The sequence below is a fragment of the Ranitomeya variabilis genome, chromosome 6 (genome assembly GCF_051348905.1).
Source record: "Ranitomeya variabilis isolate aRanVar5 chromosome 6, aRanVar5.hap1, whole genome shotgun sequence".
NCBI classification, from domain to species: Eukaryota; Metazoa; Chordata; class Amphibia; order Anura; family Dendrobatidae; genus Ranitomeya; species Ranitomeya variabilis.
In genome coordinates, this window is record NC_135237.1 from 192,050,902 (window position 1) to 192,074,866 (window position 23,965).

Sequence of the window (23,965 nt, forward strand, 5' to 3'; positions counted from 1 at the left end):
GTCAACTCCTGCACAGTCTGTGGTGCAACGTGGTGTAGGTGGATGGAACGAGACATGATGTCCCAGATGTGCTCGACTGGATTCAGGGCTGGTGGATGGGCAGGCCAGTCCTTAGCATCAATGCCTTCATCATGCAGGAACTGCTGACACACCTCAGCCACATGAGGCCTAGCATTGTCATGCATCAGAAGGAACCCAGGGCCTACTGCACCTTCATATGGTCTCACAAGGGGTCTGGGATCTCATCTCGGTACCTAATGGCAGTCAGGCTACCTCTGACGAGCACATGGAGGGCTGTGCGGCTCTCCAAAGAAATACCACCCCACACCATTACAGACCCACTGCCAAACCGGTCATGCTGAAGGATGTTGCAGGCAGCAGATCGCTCTCCATGGCGTCTCCAGACTTTGTCACGTCTGTCACATGTGCTCAGTGTGAACCAGCTTTCATCTGTGAAGAGCACAAGGCACCAGTGGCGAAATTGCCAATCATGGTGTTCTGTGGCAAGTGCCAAGCGTCCTGCACGGTGTTGGGCTGTGAGCACAACTCCCATCTGTGGATGTCGGGCACTCAAACCATCCTCATGGAGTCGGTTTCTAACCATTAGTGCAGACACATGCACATTTGTGGCCTGCTGGAGGTCATTTTGCAGGGCTCTGGCAGTGTTCCTCCTGTTCCTTCTTGCACAAAGGCTGAGGTAGCAGTCCCACTGCTGGGTTGTTCCCCTCCTACAGCCCCTCCATATCTCCTGGTGTACTGGCCTGTCTCCTTGTAGCACCCCTAGCCTCTGGACACTACACTGACAGACACAGCAAACATTGTTGCCACAGTTCGCATTGATGTGCCATCCTGGATGAGCTGCACTACCTAAGCCACTTGTGTGGGTTGCAGAGTCCATCTCATGCTACCATGAGTGTGAAAGCACAAACAACAATCAAAAGTGACCAAAACATCAGCCAGAAAGCATTGGTACTGAGAAGTGGTCTGTGGTTCCCCCCCCCCCTTCCCGCAGAACCACTCCTTTATTGCGTGTGTCTTTCTAATTGCCAATAATTTCCATCTGTTGCCCATTCCATTTGCACAACAGTATGTGAAATTGATTGTCAAACAGTGTTGCATCCTAAGTAGTGTTGAGCATTCCGATACCGCAAGATCGGAATTCCGATACCGAGATCCGATACTTTTGTGGTATCGGGAATCGGAATCGGAAGTTTCCAGTGTATGGTTCCCAGGGTCTGAAGGAGAGGAAACTCTCCTTCAGGCCCTGGGATCCATATGAATGTGTAAAATAAAGAATTAAAATAAAAAATATTGATATACTCACCTGTCCGGAGGCCCCTGGACATCACCGCTGGTAACCGGCAGCCTTCTTTGTTTAAAATGAGCGCGTTCAGCACCTTCCATGACGTCACGGCTTCTGATTGGTCGCGTGCCGCTCATGTGACTATGAAAATTGTACATTCACACTGAAGGCATCAAAACTATGAATTAACACATGTGGAATTATATACTTATCAAAAAAGTGTGAAACAACTGAAATTATGTCTTATATTCTAGGTTCTTCAAAGCTGCCACCTTTTGCTTTGATGACTGCTTTGCACACTCTTGGCATTCTCTTGATGAGCTTCAAGAGGTAGTCACCGGGAATGATTTTCACTTCACAGGTGTGCCCTGTCAGGATTAATAAGTGGAATTTCTTGCCTTATATGTGGGGTTGGGACCATCAGTTGTGTTGTGCAGAAGTCTGGTGGATACACAGCTGATAGTCCTACTGAATAGACTGTTAGAATTTGTATTATGGCAAGAAAAAAGCAGCTAAGTAAAGAAAAATGAGTGGCCATCATTACTTTAAGAAATGAAGGTCAGTCAGTCTGAAAAATTGGGAAAACTTTGAAAGTGTCCCCAAGTGCAGTGGCAAAAACCATCAAGCGCAACAAAGAAACTGGCTCACATGAGGACCACCCCAGGAAAGGAAGACCAAGAGTCACCTCTGCTTCTGAGGATAAGTTTATCCGAGTCACCAGCCTCAGAAATCGCAGGTTAACAGCAGCTCAGATTAGAGACCAGGTCAATGCCACACAGAGTTCTAGCAGCAGACACATCTCTACAACAACTGTTAAGAGGAGACTTTGTGCAGCAGGCCTTCATGGTAAAATAGCTGCTAAGAAACCACTGCTAAGGACAGGCAACAAGCAGAAGAGACTTGTTTGGGTTAAAGAACACAAGGAATGGACATTAGATGAGTGGAAATCTGTGCTTTGGTTTGATGAGTCCAAATTTAAGATCTTTGGTTTCAACCACCGTGTCTTTGTGCGATGCAGAAAAGGTGAATGGATGGACTCTACATGCCTGGTTCCCACCGTGAAGCATGGAGGAGGAGGTGTGATGGTGACACTGTTGGGGATTTATTCAACATTGAAGGCATACTGAACCAACATGGCTACCACAGCATCTTGCAGCGGCATGCTATTCCATCCGGTTTTTGTTTAGTTGGACCATCATTTATTTTTGAACAGGACAATGACCCCAAACACACCTCCAGGCTGTGTAAGGGCTATTTGACCAAGAAGGAGAGTGATGGGGTGCTACGCCGGATGACCTGGCCTCCACAGTCACCAGACCTGAACCCAATGGAGATGGTTTGGGGTGATCTGGACCGCAGAGTGATGGCCAAAGGGTCAACAAGTGCTAAGTCTCTGGGAACTCCTTCAAGATTGTTGGAAGACCATTCCCGGTGACTACCTTTTGAAGCTCATCAAGAGACTACCAAGAGCGTGCAAAGCAGTCATCAAAGCAAAAGGTGGCTACTTTGAAGAACCTAGAATATAAGACATAATTTCAGTTGTTTCACACTTTTTTGTTAAGTGTTAGTTCATAGTTTTGATGCCTTCAGTGTGAATGTACAATTTTCATAGTCATGAAAATACAGAAAAATCTTTAAATGAGAAGGTGTGTCCAAACTTTTGGTCTGTACTGTATATATATATATATATATATATATATATTTATATATATATATATACACTCACCGGCCACTTTATTAGGTACACCATGCTAGTAACGGGTTGGACCCCCTTTTGCCTTCAGAACTGCCTCAATTCTTCGTGGCATAGATTCAACAAGGTGCTGGAAGCATTCCTCAGAGATTTTGGTCCATATTGACATGATGGCATCACACAGTTGCCGCAGATTTGTCGGCTGCACATCCCAAAGATGCTCCATACAAGGCAGGATGGATCCATGCTTTCATGTTGTTTACGCCAAATTCTGACCCTACCATCCGAATGTCGCAGCAGAAATCGAGACTCATCAGACCAAGCAACGTTTTTCCAATCTTCTACTGTCCAATTTCGATGAGCTTGTACAAATTGTAGCCTCAGTTTCCTGTTCTTAGCTGAAAGGAGTGGTACCCGGTGTGGTCTTCTGCTGCTGTAGCCCATCTGCCTCAAAGTTCGACGCACTGTGCGTTCAGAGATGCTCTTAGGCCTACCTTGGTTGTAACGGGTGGCGATTTGAGTCACTGTTGCCTTTCTATCAGCTCGAACCAGTCTGCCCATTCTCCTCTGACCTCTGGCATCAACAAGGCATTTCCGCCCACAGAACTGCCGCTCACTGGATTTTTTTTCTTTTTCGGACCATTCTCTGTAAACCCTAGAGATGGTTGTGCGTGAAAATCCCAGTAGATCAGCAGTTTCTGAAATACTCAGACCAGCCCTTCTGGCACCAACAACCATGCCACGTTCAAAGGCACTCAAATCACCTTTCTTCCCCATACTGATGCTCGGTTTGAACTGCAGGAGATTGTCTTGACCATGTCTACATGCCTAAATGCACTGAGTTGCCGCCATGTGATTGGCTGATTAGAAATTAAGTGTTAACAAGAAGTTGGACAGGTGTACCTAATAAAGTGGCCGGTGAGTGTATATATATATATATATATATATATATATATATATATATATATATATATATATATATATATATATATATATAATGACATTCATTTTATTTTTTGTTTTTAACATTGTCATGTCTACAGATATCTTTGCTCTATTTCCTTGTGTATTCGTTTTTGCAGAATTAGTGTGGCAGGTGGTCATGTAATTAGAACAAGTGTTGATGCTGAGAAATTAAATCAATGATCCTTATTTCCAGAGAACTTGCAAATTTAATATGTAACTGTTCACCTCATTGGGAGGAGCAGCTAATGAGCTGGCAGAATTTGGCAGGACTGCTTAGCTAAGGTGCTTTGTGATGTATAAAATGGGTTTGCAGGAGCATGAAGATCACACTTACACCTGCTATCCCTCCTTACGGTCCTTCTCTAGCACTCCTCCAGGTAAGTGTCATGTCATTGTGGTTGGGGTTTGGATGGCTACTTAACAAGAGGTTAGCTTAGAAGTTTGAAGCTGCATATAGAGTGGAAAAAAAGATTAATAATCTTACATTATGTACTAGTTTGTTTGGTTCCTTTATGTGTATTAATTTCTACCAAATCTCCACCAATTATATATATATATATATATATATATATATATATATATATATATATATATATATATATATATGCTTTGTACAAAAAGAAAAAAAAATACAGTCTGATCAGAATGTTAAACTGAAAACCTCATGTTCAGTATTTAAATTTTTGCCTAGCGGCTTTAGATCAACGTATGATTTTGGGATGTGCGGTTCATGCTTTTTTTTCTTTTTGCACAAAGCATGTTCTTGTCTCTTTCTTGGACCAGCACTCCTCCCATTTGGCTCAGGTGATTTTGATTAGCAGGAGACTGCAAAGTAAGGGGTCTAGCCCATTTTGGCTCTCACTGAAGAGCTGGAGGAAGGTGAGTTTAAATGCTCCCTTTATTTTGGTGCTGGTGCTGTGTGGCGGCCATTGTTGCTGTGGCTTTGTGCTGGTGGGGCGGCGCGGTCTGGAGTCTTGGGGACTCAGTCTCGCAGCATGGGTGCTGTGGGGCAACAGGCTGTCCGCCCTGCTGGTGCATGGCCGCTGCGGCGGTGGTCGCCGCACGGCTCCGCTCCGTTAGGGCGTTAGGACCCACTACGAGGTTTGCCGTGAAGGGGCAGTGGGCTTCATACAGTCTGATCAGAATGTTAAACTGAAAACCTCATGTTCAGTATTTAAATTTTTGCCTAGCGGCTTTAGATCAACGTATGATTTTGGGATGTGCGGTTCATGCTCTTTTTTTTTCTTTTTGCACATAGCATATATATATATATATATATATATATATATATATATATATATTATATATACTAAGGCAGAGAAGTAGAAGGAATCAATCAGTAGGATCAACTCTCCTTTAGGCACACAGATCATAGAAAGTTGAATAAAATAATACCTTGATATCTGCAGTCCGATGTCTTATTCCAGAGAAATCCACATTTTCTTAATATGCAATGAATGTTTAAGATCTATGGGCCGGACATAGATCTCCCTGAGAATCTGCCTCCAGAGCTTATTTTAGATAAAGGGGGTGTTAGCAGTGTGAGCCATGTAATGACTGACAGTCTAATCTCCTGATCTACATATTTCCCACTGGTCATGCCTCCTTTTATTGAAAATAAGCTCATAAGCTTTGGAGAGGGAGATCTATGTTCAGCCCATAGGCCCATAATATGTAACAACTCATTTACATATTAAGAACAAAATGGATTTTTTTGTAATAAAACATCGGATCAGAGATATCAAGGTGTCATTTTATTCAGCTTCCTATGACTGCATGCCCATGCACATTTCGTAGGAGGGTTGATCCTACTGACAAATCGCCTTTAAATGTTGATTTAAACCAATGACATAGCTACTGTATATCCACCGCTTAACAATAGATTTGTACCATTTATGTCTGTGTAAAGATTAACGTCAATGTTAAATCACTACATAAAGCATGAACAATATTTACATTTGAGAGTCCTCAGTGGTTGATACCTTTTAATGGCTAACTGAAAAGATGGTAACAAACTACAAGCTTTTGAGACTACTCAGGTCTCTTCAATCGGCATAGAATAACACAAAACATTATATGCAATAGGACACAGGAATAAGTATTGTGTGTTATTCTATGCCTGATGAAGAGACCCGAGTAGTCTTGAAAGCTTGCAATTTACCATCTTTTCAGTTAGCCATTAAAAGGTATCAACCACTGAGGAATCTCAAATGTTTATATTTTTCTTTCTACTGGCTAACAGTACAAATATATAGTACAGTATATACAGTATATATATGTATTTTTTTTTCCTGTATATAAAGGAAGAAAGTATATTTCAGTTTTTTATTTTATGCACTCATTAAAGGGAACCTGTCAGCAGAATTGTGCATAGTAACCTACAGACAGTATCAGGTCGGCACCATTATACTGATTAAAATGATACGTTGGTTGATAAAATTTCCACAAAAAGAAGAAAGACTGGACTAGAAAAGGCATGCACAACCACATATAAGTAAAAAATCCAAAACCTTGGATAAAATTTGTCTTGTGGTTATTGTTTAATCTTTATTTTCAGCTTTGAGGTAATGATATGCTCGTGCTCCGGGGCGGCCTGTAGGGGAGACTTCATGTGGTGCTCTGATTAAGTGTTCGACAGTATGGCTTCTGACAGGTCATTGATCTGCCCCCTATTTTACATAATGAATATTATATATATATATATATATATATATATATATATATATGTATCTTGAAAAAAAATCCCCTTCTGCATGCAGGCTCCAGCGGTGGCATCTGCGCTGCAGCATGATCGCATGTATAATGTGTCTGTAATCCTTTTCTTTCATGTTATCCATAAATTCCTAAAAAAAAAAACAGTTTGAAAATGGTGTCCGCTATCGGTGATTTGATAGCTGTTACTGCGCAGGCGCCAGCGCGCCATCTTGCTAGATAAAAAAATTGCCTCCTCCAAGATGGCGCCGCTGGTACCTGCTACTGTGCAGACACTGTTGGTGCCATTTTCAAACTGACTGGTTTTTTTTTAGAAATGTATGGATAAAATGAAAGAAAAGAATTACATACACATTATATATGCGATCATGCATATATAATGCCTGCAGAAGGGTATTTTTCTTTATTGAAGATAGATATATATATATATATATATATATATACAGTATATATATATATATATATATATATATATATATATATATATATATATATACACTGTATATTTATATATATATAATATTCATTATATAAACTAGAGGGAAGGTTACTGAAGGATCAGTGACCTGTCAGAAGCCATACAGATGAATAGCTAATCAGAGCACCACATAGAGATCTCCCCCACAGGCCGCCCCAGAGCACGAGAATCTCATTAACTGAAAACTGACAATTAAGATTAAACAACTAACACAAGGCGGATTTCATCAATCAAGGTATGATTTTAATCAGTATAATGGCACCGACCTGATACTGTGTGTAAGATACTGTGCACAGTCTTGCTGACAGGTTCCCTTTAAATTATGTACTATTTCAGCATATTTCTCAAGTTTAGTATGGCTCATAAATCCTTTACTTCTGTGCACAGATCCACCCTCCATTTCTTTCATCATGGCCCTGTGGATACAATGTCTCCCGTTGGCAGTTCTTCTCATCCTATTTACACCCACCACCCAAGCCTTAGCTAACCAGCACCTATGTGGGCCTCACCTTGTAGAAGCCTTGTACTTGGTGTGTGGTGAAAGAGGTTTCTATTACTACCCTAAGGTCAGACGAGACCTTGAACAGCCATTAGGTAAGATGTGAACGTAATTTCAAAATTCAGATATAGTTTCAGATTTTGACAATAGATCCAAAATAATTTTGTCGATCAGATAGGTAGATAATGGTGAATTATCCTTAAAAATTAGTGCTAAAATGTAAGAGTGGCCCTGACTATGACAACAGCCTAAAGCTTGCTTTCAGTTTCTTCATTTGCCACATTTTACTTTTTTATTTGCAATAGTTGAACATAGGCCCCAATATATTTTACATTCTATATGTCTAAAGGCGGCCATGTGTATTTATGCCTAACTGACACCAAATTATAGTGTCAGACTGCGTTGGGACACTTCACCAGCCGATACGGAACTGCTCCGTTTACTAATAATGGTTGTGGCCGTGTACTGCACATCCGTCCTTTATTGATTTGAATAATTATATTAGCCAATTTAACCTAGTACCCTATATTATTTTCATGCACTATTGCTATTTATTTACTACAGGGAATTTGCTCACCTTATTATTTTCTTAGGTTTTGTTTGTTTATTCGCCAGTGTGAACATGTGCCTACATGCTGCATTCATGCCAACTTGTAAGTGCAGTTCATTTCTTTAGGCTTTTGCTTCAGGTTTTTGCACACTGCACAAAAAACGAAATGGCCTCACTTTTCTTTGAGCTGGACATTACATTTATATAGCTCTTCGTTGCTAGGTGTCCTTTGGTCAAGGTTTGGTCCTGCTCTGTCCTTATTCACATGTACATCATTTGACATATGGTAAGGCATTAATATTAGAGGTTAGGACCATCCCGAATAGGTTCCCTGTGACGTGGTAGGATGACTTTGACTTTTTGGATCAAAATTATGTTAACCAAGTACCCTATATTATTTTTATGCACTATTGCTATTTTTTTATTTACTGCAGGGTATTTGCTCACTTTATTTTTATCTTAGATTTTCTCTTCAAGGAAAAGCCAAAAAGTGACTGTTGTAACCAAGCACATGTCTTTTATGCACACTTGGCGTGGCCACACAGTTCAGTGCACCATTCCCACATAGTTGTTTAGCTCTATACTTGCGCTCTTCTTTCTTCATTGACAGGTCTGGATTTATAGGAGCAATAGGAATGGGGAGATAGATGGAATTTGCACTGCACTGCTCAGCCACATCAAGGGTGCACCGAGTGCTTGTGGTTGGTTTTAATATTTATTTTCAATATCCTGATAGTAATGTTCCACATAAGAGAGAAATATATAATTCTTTTTTATAGTAACCTAAATCATTCTGGTTTGCTGAAAATTTCTAATCTGGAATATCACTAATCTCAGGTACAATAAGTGACTTATTTTTTTTATATGATGGTTTTACTTGTGTGCCAACGTTTCCCATTGAAAGCATTTATGCACTATTCACAAGATGTGCTTAAAATGTTGGTAGTCAGGGAACCCCCATTTGCAGCCTCAATTGAGGCACAGCCAGGGGTGGGATTCAATTTTTTAACGGGTTTCCGGTTTGTGTTTGGAAACCATGCTCATTTAAAAAGACATGCCTATTTCAATGCCAAACCAAATTTCTAGCTACGCCCATTTTCAAGCAGACTTTCCTCAACCACAAAATAAAAGTTACCTACGTATGTTATCTCAGAGCATGTGGTAACAGACTCTGCTCAAACTAATTTGTGTAAGAGACAAACCACACACCGTGGCAGTTAGTGAAATGACTAACAAACCAGACAGATATGTGGCTCTACCCACTATATAATATATAATCAGGCATGGTTGTGTGTGATAATAGCCACATCCTGGGGGTGGCAGTGATGCTTGGCAAAATCACACATGTACCATGCTTGACTCTCGTGCTAAACTTGGAGGTTCAGCAATTTCTGAAAACCTACTTAGATTTGCCAGAGCTTCTTTTCAGGGTACGCCACATCAGCATTCATTTCCGGCTACAACTTCCACTGCTCTGGCAGTGCTGCAGCAGCGCATGCAAGTGCCAGCGCATCAGGAGGAGGTAGAAATAAAGGAGAAAGAGGAGATGAAGAGTAGTCATCATGGTGGAGACAGGGAAGGGTTTACTATAGGTAGCTTGGCACATATGGCCGACTTTATGTACCTTTGCCTTTCCCGTGATCCTTTCATAGTTACATAGGTTGAAAAAAGACCTAGGTCCATCAAATTCAACCATTCTCCACCAATTGTACATTTTGTCACTAATTTAACTATAACCCGCAATGTTATGTGAAATAATCCAGTCCTTTTTTTAAAGCAGTTATAGTGTCTGCCACTACTACCTCTTGTGGTAGAGAATTCCACAGTCTGACTGCTCTAACTGTAATGAACCCATTCCTATTTAGCTGCCGGAATCACCTTTCTTCCACCTGTAATGAATGTTCCCTGGTCCTTAGTATGTCTTTGGAAGGAATAAGGCATGTGCAAGTCATTTGTACTGACCACCACACATATATTTATACATGTAAATGTGATCTCCTCTGAGGCATCTTTTTATCTAAGCTAAACAAGCCCAACGTTTCCATCCTCTCATCATATGAGAGGCCTTACATCCCTTATAATAATCTAGTTGCCTGATTTTAAACTGACTCTAACTTCTGAATATCCTTTTTAAAACGTGGAGCCCAAAACTGGATCCCATATTCTAGATGTGGCCTCACCAGTGATTTATAAAGGAATAACAATATGTTGGGATTGCTGCATTTTATCTAGCTTTTTATACATCATAAAATCTTGTTTGCTTTTGCAACTGCTGCTTGACATTGAATACTGCTGCTCATCTTACTTATAACCAGAATACCCAAGTCCTTCTCTTATTCTGTAGTCCCGAGTATACTCTCATTTAATGTATATGCAGCAATAGGATTACGTCCTAGGTGCATTACTTTACATTTATCTACATTAAACCTAATTTGCCAAGTGTTTACCCATCCAGTCATCTTATCCAGGTAGATTTGCAATATTGCATTGTCAAGGTCAGATTTTAATATCCTACATAGCTTGGTCATCAGCAAAGACTGGTACTTTACTTTCAATCCCATCCTCTAGGTCATTAATAAAGAGGTTAAAAAGAATCGGTCCTAGCACAGATCCCTGCAGTCCCCACTGCTGACTGTATCCCATTTAGAGAACGTACTATTTATGACGACTCTTTGTTTCCTGTCATTTAGCCAATTTCTTGCTCTTCTGCATATAGTTTCCCCCAGTCCTTGCTTCTATAACTTCAGTATAAGGCTGTTATGTGATACAGTATCAAATGCCTTTGTAAAGTCCAAAAGTCCAGATAAATCACATCAGTCGCATGACCAACATCCAGATTTACACTTACCTCCTCACAGAAATCCAACATGTTGGTTAGACATGGCCTAACTTTCATGAATCTGTGCTGGCTGTCATTTATTAGATTATATTCTGCAATTCTCTGCAGGCCATATCTTATGATGCTGTCAAAACTTTGCACAATACTGATGTCAGACTTACTGGATGATTGTTACTTGATCCACTTTCTTACATTTCTTAGATATCAGTACCACATCAGCCATCCTCCAATCTTGTGACACCACCCCTGTTACAAGACAGTCTAAGAATAAGAGATACAGCGATCTGTCAATTTCTGAGCTCAATTCCCTCAGTATCAGGAGGAATTCCATCTGGATCAGGGGATTTGTCAATGTTCTCAGACTCAGGCATACTGCTTTTTGTGTTAAACTAATTATATCAGGTGGTGAACTTTGAGTTTTGCCTTATTGAAAAATCAATGGACAGACAGGTCATTGGTGAAAATGGATGAAAAGTGCCTGTTTAATATCTCAGCCTCTTCTTTGCCCACTATAATTATCTTGTCATTATCATCTTCTAAGGCCCCAATACCATCTGTCTTTTTCTTTTTCACATTGATGTATTTATAAAAAATATTGGGATTTATTTTAATGTCGTTATACCCTCACAGCTTCCAAGTCCTGATGACGAAGTATTTTTGATAAGTAGAGAAAAGTTTTTTAAGATGGTCAAGCAATACTTGGCCGAAAAAACAGCGTACTCCCTAATTCCTCTGCAACCTTAAGCTATTGGGTCTCAAAGCTGGACATCTGGCATGAGCTGTTCCTTTAATGAGGCTCACTAGTTGTTGCCTTCAAAGGTGTACGGATGACTGGATGGTTGCACTTACAATTTTTTTTCTGGCTTTGCACCTTGTGCAAAGCCTTTATGAGTGTAGGAATATATCAACTACACTTTCAAAATATTTTAATAAGGTCCTCCTGTTGATGCCATTGTTGTCTATGTGTGATGCTCTTTATAATTTTTTTCCTAGCTTTGCACTTTGTGCAAAGCCATTATGAATGTAGGAGTACATCATCTACACTTTTGAAATATTTTAATAAGGAGTTCCAGTTATTACGTTCAAGGGTCTATGGATCACTGTATTACCCTCCTTATCATTTTTTCCTGCTTTTCACTTTGTGCAAAGCCTTTATGAGCATAGGAGTACATCAACTACATATTCAAAATATTTTAATGAGGCCCACCAGTTGTTATCTTCAAGAGTCTACAGATGATTGGTTGACCCTCCTTATAATTTTTCCTGGATTTGCACTGTGTGCAAAGCCTTTATGAGTGTGGAAGTGACACATCTACATTTGCATAATTTTTTTATGAGGCACTCCAATTGGTGCCTTTAAGGGTGTATCTATGACCCTCCTTATAAAGGTTCTGCACACAGTGACAAGCTAGAAAAAAACTATGAGTGTAGGAGTACCATTACTACACGTTCTTAATATTTGAATGCGACACTACAGTTGGAGTTTTCAAGGGTGTATGGATAACCCTTCTTGTAATATTAGGCAGGTTTTGCACTGTGTGCAAAGCTTTTATGAATGTAAGAGTACCACAACTACAGTTTGCTGACAATATTTGAATTAGGCACTACAGTTGGTGTCTTCAAGGGTGTATGGATGACTCTGCTTGTAATTTTTGGCAGGCTTTGCATTTAGTGCATAGCCTTTATAAATCTAGGCGTACTACTACATGACCATTTGAACAAAATATGAATCAAGCCCTCCTTTATGTCTAATACAGGTTCTATCTGAGTCCTCTCTTCTATCCCATTTTTGGCAGTTCTTGCATAATTCACAAATTACATTGAAACTTCCAATGATTTAATAAAAATTAAAATTTTTGTTTACTTATTTTTTTTAATCATTTTAAAATTTGGCTTTTATGCAAGTAAGTATACAGGAAAGAAGGCTTCTTAACATTTTTTTACCTGTAAACTCCAATTTCTCGTTGACTTTTAATACTTTATTGTCAGTCCTTAACGTGTTCTCAGAAGTGATCTGGGTGTCAGAGATGCTTCCAGGGGTCTTCCCCATGATGTTGTTTTGCAATTTTTCCATTCATTTCAACATTTTCACTGCCCCCCAGACCTCCTTGTAGGGTCTGCCAGAAAAATTCTCAGGTTTCCCATTCACTCCCATTATACTCGTTACTTGAGCATCCAAGCATTAGGAATTGCTCAGATCAAGTAACGAGCATCTGAGCATTTTAGTTCTCGCTCATCCCTACACTTTACATTACTTATACATTAAGAATAGCCCAACGGGGATAACCATACCATTATCAATTAATAGGTAACATTTAATAATCAATATCCATTATAATACCTATACATAGGTAAGCAAAGAACAGGAAAAACCGATCATGCAGCACCAATGCGAATAAAAATATAAACACTTTATTATCATATTTGTATCAAAACAGATGAAAGGGGAGAGAAAAAAGTGCATATGTGCAGTACAGAGTGCAGGATACACAGTGCAAACTGATGGTCAAACAGTAAATATATTACACTTGACCAAAGGTCATCACATTAGTATGTAGAATTTACAGGCCAATAGCCCAGAATCAGTACCAAGTGGTGTGATGTCAAATAGCAGGTAAAATAAGCTGGTATTATGGCTGGGCCATGAAAGTATAAAGCGGCACAATTAGCATCATGTGTTTTGATACAATTATGATAATAAAGTGTTTATATTTGTATTCACTCTTGGGCTGCATGATCGTTTTTTTCCTCTTCTTACTTATTGCTTATACATTTTACATTACCATAACACAATAGATGGCAATTCACATCATATCAGATGACTACCTAACACGTCCAAGGACCGCATGACATAGTTCACACTTCACATGGCGCAACATATCTATATATTAAAACACATGACACTGTTGACAAGACACGATTGTTGTCCTCAGGGACAGGAACGAGATAGTACAGTACACACCCTTGCACGGCTTTGTAAGTCAATTATCCCAAGACATTCATTGAAAATGTAGATTGTGAGCCCTATTGGAGACCGTGACCGATGAAAGATAAGTATCTCTTATTACTCTGCAGAATATAATGGCACTGTATAAATGAAGAAATATAAAAGTTGATCTAACTTTGTCCTTATAAACTAATAAACTATAATTAATTTTTGATACCGACCAACATCAAGTATCATGAAACCACCATAATAGTATAGCAATATATTTTCACGTAGAGATGTCGGGACAGTTTTATGGGGCCAGACCTTGATCTAATCTAACAATGTGCTTCTATATTTTCCTATTTCTGCAGTGAACGGAGCCCAAGGCAGTGATCTGGATGGCATGCAGCTCCCATCACAGGAATATCAGATGAGGAAGAGAGGCATCGTTGAACAGTGCTGCCATAGCACATGCTCGTTGTATGAACTTGAGAACTACTGCAACTAAGGGACAGATGTTAGGATATTTACATAAATAAATTGTCTATGCAAATCACGTGTGTGTGTATATATATATATATATATATATATATATATATATATATATATATATATATATATATACACATACATACACATACATACACGTGTGTCCCCTCAGGTCCTGATAGTTCTGCTGTGTCTTTTTCGTCATTCTCTTACATATGAATACCGATAGAGAACTTCGGAGATGACGATATTAATATTCAGTGTACAGTGTATTAGTATTGTCTGAAGTTAGAAAGTGTTACCAACTGCAAAAAAAAGACAAGCGGAATACAGAACGACAGGTGGTGAAGGCTTATAAAAAAAAAATTGGGTTTATGCAAGGGTATCAAGACTCCCGATAGTAACCGAGTACAGGACGGGGTGACAGAGAACAAGAAGAAACTGTGAAAATAATTTCTTTAACCCGTTGCTTTTCTGACACTGAATGTCCTACAAAGCCTCTTATCATAATGTAAGTGTCCTGTACTTATCTATCCAAATAAATGAAATAGCTAAAGCACTTCTTCTGGTGTTATTTTTACACTGTATACAATAAGTTTGATTTATGAATACATTAAGCTTGTACTTACAGTATATGCTCGGGGCTTGTCATCGGCCTTGCAGATACTGTGATTAGTTGCCAGTATTTACATCCAACCAACCGGTAACAAGAGAGGGAAAAGAACATTATGTGAGCGCAACAAAAGAAAAATCCAAATCATAGCTATTTCACACTTTTTTGGGGGGCTAAAACCACAATTAAAGTATGCTTTAGTGGATTCCAGTGATTCTGAGATTGTTTTTTTTGTGACATATTGCACTTCATGATAGTGGTAAAATTTGTCGACGTGACAATATCGGAAATTTGGAGAAAATTTTGAAAATGTTGTAATTTTCAAACTTTTAATGCCCTTAACCCAGAAATTTGTGTAATTCAAAATAGTTAATAAATAACATTTACCACATGTTTGGATAGGAAGGTAGCAGAGTGGAAATTTTATCGGCAAACTTCATTTTTCAAAAAAAATTTAAAAAACAATTTTTTAGGGACCTCATCACATTTGAAGCATCTTTGAGGGGCTATGCTACAGAAAATATCCCAAAGTGACTCCATTCTAAAAACTGCCCCCCAAAAGTCCTCAAAATCATATTCAAGAAGTCTATTTACCCTTCTGGTGCTTCACAGGAATTAATGCAATGTGGTAGGAAAAAAAACAAACATATTTTTTCCTTTTTTTTGTACAGAAAATTATTTTAGCCCTCAAAACCACTTTCAAGAAATGTATTAACCCTTCTGATGCTTCACAGGAAATATAGCAATATGGAAGAAAACAAATTAACATTTTTCTTTTTTTCACAAAAATGTTATTTTAACCCCTAATTTTTTTTTATTTTCACAAGGCTAACAGGACAAAATGGACCTCAAAACTTGTTATTTCTCCTGAGTACAACAATATCTCATATGTTGGGAAAGACAACTGTTTGGGTACACGGCAGGGTTTGGAACAAAGAAGTTCCATTTGATTTTTCAGCACAAAATTGGATGGAATTGATAGTGGATGCCATGTTGCATTTGGAGACCCCTCGGTGTGCCTAAACAGTAGAACCCCCCAGGTTACGTCATTGGAAGGAATTGATCTACACATGTGGTAAGCACTTTGAACTCCCATGTGCTTAACAGAATTTTATAAATTTGAGCCGTGGAAATAAAAAAGCACATTTTTCACCACAAAAATGTTATTTAAGCTCCAAATTTTTCATAAGTAACATAGTAACATAGTTAGCAAGGCCAAAAAAAGACATTTGTGCATCCAGTTCAGCCTATATTCCATCAGAATAAATCCCCAGACCTATGTCCTACTAAAGAACCTAATAACTGTAAGATACAATATTGTTACGCTCCAGGAAGACATCAAGGCCTCTCTTGAACCCCTCGACTGAGTTCGCCATCATGACCTCCTCAGGCAAGGAATTTCAGATTCTCACTGCCCTAACAGTAAAGAATCCTCTTCTTTGTTGGTGGAAAAACCTCCTCTCCTCCAGATGCAGAGAATACCCCCTTGTGACCATCACCTTCCGTGGTATAAACAGATCCTCAGAGAGATATTTGTATTGTCCCCTTATATGCTTATACATGGTTAGTAGATCGCCCCTCAGTCGTCTTTTTTCTAGACTAAATAATCCTAATTTTGCTAATCTCTCTGTGTATTGTAGTTCCCCCATCCGCTGTATTAATTTTTTTGCCCTCCTTTCTTCTCGCTCAAGTTCCATTATATCCTTCCTGAGCACCGGTGCCCAAGCCGGTACACAGTACTCCATGTGCAGTCTAACCAGAGATTTGTACAGAGGCAGTATAATGCTCTCATCATGTGTATCCAGACCTCTTTTAAGGCACCCCATGATCCTGTTTACCTTGGCAGCCATTGCCTGGCACTGGCTGCTCCAGTTAAGTTTATTAACTAGGATCCCCAAGTCCTTCTCCATGTCAGATTTACCCAGTGGTTTCCCATTCAGTGCGTAATGGTGATATTCATTTCTTCTTCCCATGTGTATAACATTACTGTAATGTACTGCTGCAGTGCAGTATAGTGCAACCTCCACCAGGGGGTGCTGGTGAGGGAAAAGAGGTTGTACATACAGTGCAGCTACACTGAACAACAACACAGGTGCCACAGGTAATGAAAGAGAAGTCAGACAAGCCAAGGTCATACACAGAGAGGTCAGCGCAGTACACAGGGGGAGTCAGAGGAATAGTTGGGGACAAACAATAAGTCAGAGTGTTAGGGCTAGCAGAACGCACCGAGTAAATAGAGATGTTTTTATTGATATTGGTGCGTTTGCAGCCCAGTTCCACCGTGCAGGAGTACCTGCTGCTAGCAAACAGCGGCACTATATGGCGGTATGGACTAACTCAGTTAATTCACCAAGTAGCCGTGAAAGCAAAGCACTGTGCCCTGTTAGACTTCACAGAGGCACAGGCTAACTGCCCAAACAGAGAGCAGTCAGTGGTCACGCATGCACACAAAACTCCTCGCCAGAGGTGCCAGCATTCTAGGGGCTAATTTCAGCCAGGTCCCTGAATACATACAAACACAAACTACTCGCCGGAGGTGCCAGCATTCTAGGGGCTTATTTCAGCCGGGTCCCTGAACACACTCTCACGTGACCACACTGGCGCAAAGCACATAACAAAGAACAATACTAGCGCATGGCTGTGCGGCCATGTGAGCCTTAAATAGTTGCAGCAAGTACAGGACCTTCCTAGAAGGACCAATGAGAGGCTGCCACACAGCGTGAGCACCTACAGGACCTTCCTGAAGGACCAATGGCCTTAGCTGCAGTATCTGATCATGTGACCCTCGATCTCCACTGAGAGATCTTACTCTGGGCATGCTAAGAACGAAAAAAGCAGGACTTAGTCCCAGAAGCATCTGCTCGCCGCTGCCCAGCACTGACTTCAATGGCAGAAGCAGGAAAGGCAGCAGTAACTCTTTGTACAGAGTCAGACTGAGCGAGACGCTGGGACCGACGTGTCCGCTGAGCAGGCTCCACTGCAGCAGGAGAAGAATGAGAGACCACAGCGGAGATGGCCCGAGATTCCCCCTGTGCAGAGGTGGGAACTCGACCCCTAACACAGAGCCTACGAGGAACGTGGTAACCAAAATGTGAGACCTGAGAAGAAGTCAGGATACAAGCTAGAGTCGAAACCAGTCGGGAAGCATGGTATCAAAGACGGAAAACAAGGGGCAAAGTCCAGAAATCAGATCGAGTCATACACGGGTGCAGGCAGTACGAGGAACAAGGATCACTAATAGGAATACAGGTCAGGGGCTCCAGCCGGGAAGCTTGAACTATAGCTGACACTGTCCCACAGGCTGCAGAGGACTGAAATAGCTCAGCCAGCTCCATAATGAGGCACAGGGGATTAACTCCCGCATGACCAGTCCAAAGACAAGACAGCTGAAAACAAACTCAGGACTGGACCATGACAGTACCCCCCTCTCAATGGGGGGCCACCAGACCCCCAGGTTTCCCTGGATAACGAGCGTCAAAGGCCCAGACCAGTCGATCTGCATGGACCGAACGCGCCGGCACCCACAACCGTTTCTCAGGACCGTAACCTTTCCAATGGACCAAATACTGTAGTGAACGGCGGTGCATATGAGAATCCACCACCCGTTCTACCTCATACTCGGTCTGGCCATCAACCACAACAGGTGGTGAGTGCGCGGGAGACTCACCTGCGGAAGGCACCGTCGGCTTCAGAAGCGCCTTATGGAATACATTGGGGATCCACAATGACAGAGGCAAGCGCAGACGGAAGGCCATGGGATTAACTACCTCCAAAATTTCATACGGACCAATAAACTGGGGACTCAACTTAGCAGAGGGGATCCTCATACTAATATTTTTAGTGGATAACCATACCTTATTCCCCCAGCTGGTAAGTTGGCCCCACAGAACGTTGTTTATCGGCAAAAAATTTATACTTGCCCTGAGCCTCCCCAATGTTTCTCTGAACCTCCCTCCAGATCTCTCCTAACCGCAGAAAGGCCAAATCAGCCCCTGGACACCCTGAATCCAGCTGGGAAAAGTCACCAAAGTTAGGGTGAAACCCATAGTTGCTGAAGAAAGGGGACGTACCAGTGGACTGATTGACATGATTATTGAAAGCAAATTGCGCCATGGGTACCGCACAGCACCAATCATCCTGTCTGGACGTAGCAAGACATCGCTATATCTGCTCCAAAGACTGATTGGTCCTTTCAGTCTGACCATTGATCTCGGGATGGTAGGCCAATGAAAAGGACAGACTGATACCCAGCCTTTTACAAAAGGCTCTCCAGAATTTTGCCACAAATTGCACTCCTCTATCAGACACCACACTGACAGGCACACCATGCAATTGGACCACATGCTCCATGAATAGATTTGATAGAGTCTCAGCATTAGGGAGGCCTGCCAAAGGTATGAAATGCGCCTGCTTACTGAACCTATCAACAACTACCCAGATCACGGTTTTGCCATTAGAGTGGGGAAGATCAGTGATAAAATCCATGGACAGGTGAGTCCACGGTCTATCCGGAATTGGCAGTGGCACCAATTCCCCGGCCGGCCGGTTACGGGAGGTTTTAGCCCGAGCACATGTTTCACAGGAAGACACAACCCCAATGACGTCAGAAGCCAATGAAGGCCACCAAAACAGCCTAGTAATGGCTTTACATATGGCCGAGATTCCAGGATGCCCATTAAAAGACGAGTCATGGAACTCCCAAAGCACCCTTAACCGATACTGGACAGGTACAAAGAGCTTGTCATTGGGTACGGACGAAGGACCAAGAGATTGGGCCTCACGAATCTCTCGCTCCAATGCCCATGACACCGCAGCCACCACCACTACGTGCTGAAGAATGGAGGAAGGAGGTTCAGGAGGTGAAACTGGATCCAGGCTACGAGATAAAGCATCAGCCTTCACATTCTTGGACACTGGTCTGAAAGTAATAGAAAACTGAAATCGGGAAAAAAAAAGTGACCACCTTGCCTGTATCGGAGTCAAACGTTTGGCAGATTCGATGTAAGACATATTCTTGTGATCCGTAATGACAGTAATATGATGGGCAGCCCCCTCCAAAAAATGCCTCCTTTCTTCAAATGCTAATTTAATGGCCAACAGCTCCCGATTACCCACATCATAATTCCTCTCAGCAGAGGAACATTTTCTCGAAAAGAAGACACAAGGTCTTAAGTTAGTCAATGTGGTTGGCCCTTGGGATAACACAGCCCCCACTCCCACCTCTGAGGTGTCCACCTCTACGATAAATGGTTTAGACAAATCAGGATGAACCAGTACGGGTGCAGTCATGAAACAATTCTTCAAAGAAGAAAATACCTCCAAAGCTGGAGCTGACCAGTTTTTGAGATCAGCCCCCTTATGAGTTAAATCGGTGAGGGGTTTGACCACCCGAGAAAACCCCTTAATGAATTTTCTATAATAATTGGCGAAACCCAGAAAACGCTGAAGATCCTTGAGATCTCTGGGTTGCACCCAATCCACAATAGCCTGTACCTTCCTAGGGTCCATACGAAACCTCTTAGCGGACAAAATGACCCCTAGAAAGGACAATTCCTGAGCAAAAAATGAACATTTCTCTGGTTTAGCAAATAGTGAGTTCTTCCTAAGCCTCAGAAGAACTGCACGGAGGTGGTCCACGTGACTCTGTTTGTCAGAAGAATATGTGAGAATCATCCAAATATATTACCATGAAATGCCGAATAAAATCTGAAAAAACATGATACATGAATTTCTGAAACAATGTTGGCGCATTAGTCAGGCCAAAGGGCATAACCAAATTCTCAAACAAACCTTCAGAGGTGAGAAAAGCAGTTTTCCACTCATCCCCCTCCCGCATACGGATGAAATTGTATGCCCCCTGAGGTCCAACTTAGAGAACCACCTGGCCCCCGACAATTGATTATACAAATCGGATATCAGTGGGAGAGGATAAGTATTTCTTATGGTGATTTTATTAATTTCTCAAATATCGAGGCATAGGCATAAACCACCATCCTTTTTCTTCACGAAAAAGAACCCTGCAGCCACAGGAGAGAAAGATAGCCGAATGTGCCCTTTGCGGAGACTCTCGGAGATATACTCCTACATGGCAGCCCGCTCAGGGGCAGAGAGATTGTACAGACGGGCTTTGGGCAATTTGGCACCAGGAACCAGATCAACCGCACAATCGAATGGGCAGTGTGGTGGCAGAACCTCAGCCTCCTTTTCGGAGAACACATCCTCAAAGTCCTCCAGGTACTCCGGAATACCCTCCAGACTGACGGATGACACAGATACAGAAGCAAGACAGCTCTTAGAACAATTGGGACCCCATTTAACAATGTCCCGAGATTCCCAGTTTATCACATGATTATATAATTGAAACCAGGGAAGCCCCAACACCAGTCCCGCAGGCAGATTGTCCATAACGAAACATGAAATACATTCCTGGTGTAAGTAACTCGCTTTAAGGAGAAACTCTTCTGAAACCATTTTGATGACATTCTTAGCCAGTGGTGTTTTGTCAATGACAACAACATGAATAGGAGTCTTCAGCCTAACTGTCCCTAACTTACACCTGGACACCAAGTCAGAGTTAATAAAGTTCATTGACGACCCGCAATCCACGAAGGCAGAAGTGGACACGGAGTCACTCCCACAACAAAGTTCCACTTCCAACAAAATTTTTGAAAATGCAAAAAAAAAAGTACCTGTGAGTCGGGGTGACTACCACGACAATCACCCAGACTCAGTTGCTTGTAGGTTGGTGGACAGGAGGAGCAGTCTTTTTTCCAATGTCCAGGATCTCCACAGTAGAAACACAACTTTGCTTCAAACCGTCATCTCCTCTCCTTCTCCTTGAGATTGGCGACTCCCACCTCCATAGGTTCAGACGGGGGTGAAACAACAGGGCCGGCAGAAAAAAACGGACCCTCTCGCTGTGCAATACCTCTCTCCCGCAGCCTCCGATCCATGTGGATAGCTCGAGTCATAGTCTCCTCCAATGAGCTGGGAAGTGGATGGAGATCCAGAACGTCCTTCAGGTAATCCGCCAATCCACTCCTGAACGTCTGTTATGACCTGGTGGGTACGGAGCGGTGCTGAGATGACCTGGTGGGCAAAACCAATCATGGACTCACTACGGAGCAGCACTGAAATGACCTGGTGGGTAAAACAAAAATAGGACTAGCTCTGAGGAGGTGGTAACTTTACTGACCGCAATCCCTACTCCTAACACCAACACTAGAAATAGCTGTGGGTCGTACCTAACTCTGCCTAGACGCCTCTGCACAGCCTAAGAACTAGCTACCCCTAAAGATGGAAACGGAAAGCTATCTCGCCTCAGAGAAACCCCCAAAGGAAGATAGCCCCCCACAAATATTGACGGTGAGTGGAGAGGGAAATGACAAACTCAGAAATGAAACTAGATTTTTTAGCAAAGGAGGCCACTACTATCTAAATAGACAGAGATAGGATAGGTTGCTGTGCGGTCAGTATAAAAACTAAAAGTCCACGCAGAGTTTACAAAAATAACCACCACACCGACTCACGGTGTGGAGGGGGCAAATCTGCGACCCCAGAGCTTCCAACTAGCCGGAATATTTCATAATGACAAGTTGGACAAAGAGACATAAATTGAACTAAACAGAAGGTCATAAGCAGGGAAAACCCAAAAAGTAGCCGACTTATCTTAAGCTGAAAATGGACTGTCCAACAGAGAACTTCCAGGAAAGAACTGAATCCACAGGAAATACATTGACAGCTGGCATCCACTAAAGCCAAAAGCCCAGTTAAATAACAAGGCCAGGAAACCGATTAGTGAACGCAGCTGCTAAGTTCCACTTGAAACCACCAGAGGGAGCCCAAGAGCAAAACTCCCAAAAATACCATTCGCAACCACAGGATGGAGCCCAAGAACGGAATTCACAACAGACGTCTCAGCGTGGAGTCATCCCAGGACACCTCAGTGGACCATCGATGGAACTCAGAGCTGTACCACTCTTCTGAGCACTTCCCCTGAACCAGACCCATAATAGTGTCCTCTGCCAACCTGACACTGTCTGGTTCATCATAGAAATGTCCTAGGGCTTTAAAGAACCTATCTACAGACATCCGTTCAGGAGCAGTGAGGGGCAGTGAGAAAGCCCAAGATTGAGGACTGTTGTGAATTCCGCTCTTGGGCTCCCTCCGGTGGTTGTGAGTAGCACTTTTGTGAGTACTGCTCTTGGGCTCCCTCCTGTGGTTTTGAGTGGTATAGCTGCTTCTTGGATTTAGCATTAGCAGCTGCTTCCACTGATCGTCTTTCTGGCTCGGCTATTTTAGTATGGCCTTAGCCCTCAATCAATGCCAGTTGTCAATTGTTCCTGCCTGGAGCCACTGCTCTTTTGGATTTCCATGACACTCTGTCCAGTTCAGCAAAGATAAGTCCTTGCTTGTCGTTTTGCAGTCCATTTGTTGTGGACTTTATTGTTCAGCACATTCTATGTTTTGCTCATTTGTCCAGCTTATCAGTATGGATCTATTTAGCTAAGCTGGAAGCTCTGGGCTGCAGATTTTGCCCTCCACACCTTTAGTCAGGTGTGGAGATTTTTGCATATCTCTGCAGTGGACTTTTTCTAGTTTTTATTACTGACCGCACAGTGTTCTTTCCTTACTATGTATATAGCTAGAAGTGGCCTCCTTTGCTAAATCTTGTTTCATACTACGTATGTCATTTCCTTCTCCTCTCACAGTCAATATTTGTGGGGGGCTATCCTATCCTTTGGGGATTTTCTCTGAGGCAAGATAGCTTTCCTGTTTCTACCTTTAGGGGTAGCTAGTTCTCCGGCTGTGACGAGGTGTCCAGGGAGTGACAGGAACATCCCACGGCTACTTCTAGTGTTGTGTTAAGATCAGGAACTGTGGTCTGTATAGTT

The 23,965-nt window shown here is 41.8% G+C and overlaps 1 protein-coding gene across 1 annotated transcript; it reads left to right on the forward strand.

The window, feature by feature from the left end:
• The first annotated feature begins 4,201 nt into the window (after positions 1-4,201).
• Positions 4,202-15,006, forward strand: INS (insulin). Its single transcript, XM_077267609.1, has 3 exons — positions 4,202-4,339; positions 7,540-7,746; positions 14,341-15,006. The coding sequence occupies exons 1-3, from the start codon at positions 4,255-4,257 to the stop codon at positions 14,475-14,477; spliced, it is 429 nt and encodes a 142-aa protein (XP_077123724.1). The 5' UTR covers positions 4,202-4,254; the 3' UTR covers positions 14,478-15,006.
• The last annotated feature ends 8,959 nt before the right edge of the window (positions 15,007-23,965 follow it).